This window comes from Priapulus caudatus, unplaced genomic scaffold (genome assembly GCF_000485595.1).
Source record: "Priapulus caudatus unplaced genomic scaffold, Priapulus_caudatus-5.0.1 Scaffold898, whole genome shotgun sequence".
In the NCBI taxonomy this organism is placed as follows: Eukaryota; Metazoa; Priapulida; class Priapulimorpha; order Priapulimorphida; family Priapulidae; genus Priapulus; species Priapulus caudatus.
In genome coordinates this window covers 99,506-101,182 of record NW_014577959.1, presented here as the reverse complement: position 1 = coordinate 101,182, position 1,677 = coordinate 99,506, and the positions used below count along the sequence as shown (strand labels likewise).

At 52.1% G+C, this 1,677-nt stretch overlaps 1 protein-coding gene across 1 annotated transcript in view; it reads right to left on the bottom strand.

Annotated features, from left to right (window-relative positions):
- The window catches only part of LOC106814284 (CD109 antigen-like), a gene marked incomplete in the record, with an annotated part of 61,689 nt that overhangs the window by 11,887 nt on the left and 48,125 nt on the right, over window positions 1-1,677 (bottom strand). The window contains 2 exon segments of the mRNA XM_014818580.1: window positions 10-212; window positions 515-643. Of these exon segments, the coding sequence (XP_014674066.1) occupies window positions 10-212; window positions 515-643 (332 nt within the window).

The following is a 1,677-nucleotide window of genomic DNA, read 5'->3' as shown; positions in this document are numbered from 1 at the left end:
CGTGCTTACCGAAGAGTGAAATCAAACAAGAGCGCGTGCTTACCGACGAGTGAGATGGAGGCGGTGGGGGAGCCGGAGATGTAGAGTCGGTCACGCTGGTGAGGGATGATGTTTGTTTCGGATATGTTGATGTCGAGATGCAGCAGATTGGTGGCTGAGCCGGTCAGGTCAAGCACGAGGGGCGTGTGTAGGTGTACGATAACACCACCAGGCTGCAAACACACACACACAGACACATATAAACATACATACACACAGACACACACACGTACGCACGTATGCACGCACACACGCACGCACACACACGTACACATACACGTGATGCATGCATGCTTGCAACAATCAAACTATCCCTTGACAAGTTAAGCAATGTAAACAATACATCAGCAACGATGGTAAACAATGTAAACAATACCTCAGCAATGATCGTAAACAATGTAAACAACACCTCAGCAGAGATCGTAAACAATGTAAACAACACCTCAGCAGAGATGGTAAACAATGTAAGCAATACCTCGACTGTGAAGGTAGCCTCGTGCGTGTCAGTGTTCATCTGTGTCAGCCCCAGCATCGTCACGGTGATCGCCCCCATACGCTGCGGCACGAGCGGGATGTAGATCTTCCTGCCTCCCTTCGCCGGAATCTGCGTGCACGAGAACACACACCGACGATGATGCTCATGAACATCAAGAACAACCAAAGCAAGAACATCACGGCAACATCTCGCTGTCTCATAGACTAGCTGCAATATATGCGATCGGCACTCTATACACGCCTCTTATGTATAGAGAAGGCCCTATACACTGGCTCACACACAGAGAGCAGGGCCGTAGCCTGCTGGGGGGGGGAGCTGCCCCCTATATTTTGAAGCAAAAAAAAAAGTTCTACTAAAAGAGAATTGTCGTAGTCAGAATGAAGGCTGTACATGTACTCAAAAGTGCCTCAAATACCATCTCCTGCGATCTACATTTTCAAAATTTTCTGTGGGAGGACCCCCAGACCCCCATCTGTTTCTCACCCCTCCTTGAAATCCTGGATCCGCCACTGCCCCCCCCCCTCCGTAGGAATTTGCTCAGCCTCTGTGGAATACAGAGGGCGCTCACAACCCTAGACACCGGCTCTTATGTATAGAGGGCGCTCACTGAGGAAAGCAGGACGTGCTACGACGAGGCGCTGCCTCTAACGTAGAGGGCGCTGCCTCCAATGTAGAGGTTGCTGCCTCTAACGTAGAAGAGCGCTCCCTCTAACGTAGAGGGCGCCGTCTCTAATGTAGAGGGCGCTGCCTCTAATGTAGAGGGTGCTGCCTCTAACATAGAGGTGCTGCCTCTAACGTAGAAGGGCGCTGCCTCTAACATAGAGGGCGCCGCCTCTAATGTAGAGGGCGCTGCCTCTAATGTAGAGGGCGCTGCCTCTAACGTAGAGGGCGCTGCCTCTAATGTAGAGGGTGCTGCCTCTAACATAGAGGGCGCTGCCTCTAATGTAGAGGGCGTTCCCTCAGGAACGCAGAGATGTGATGGGTGGATGTGGTGGGTGTTCCCTCCAACGTAGAGGGCGCTGCCTCTAATGTAGAGGGTGCTGCCTCTAACATAGAGGGCGCTGCCTCTAATGTAGAGGGCGTTCCCTCAGGAACGCAGAGATGTGATGGGTGGATGTGGTGGGTGTTCCCTCTAACGTAGA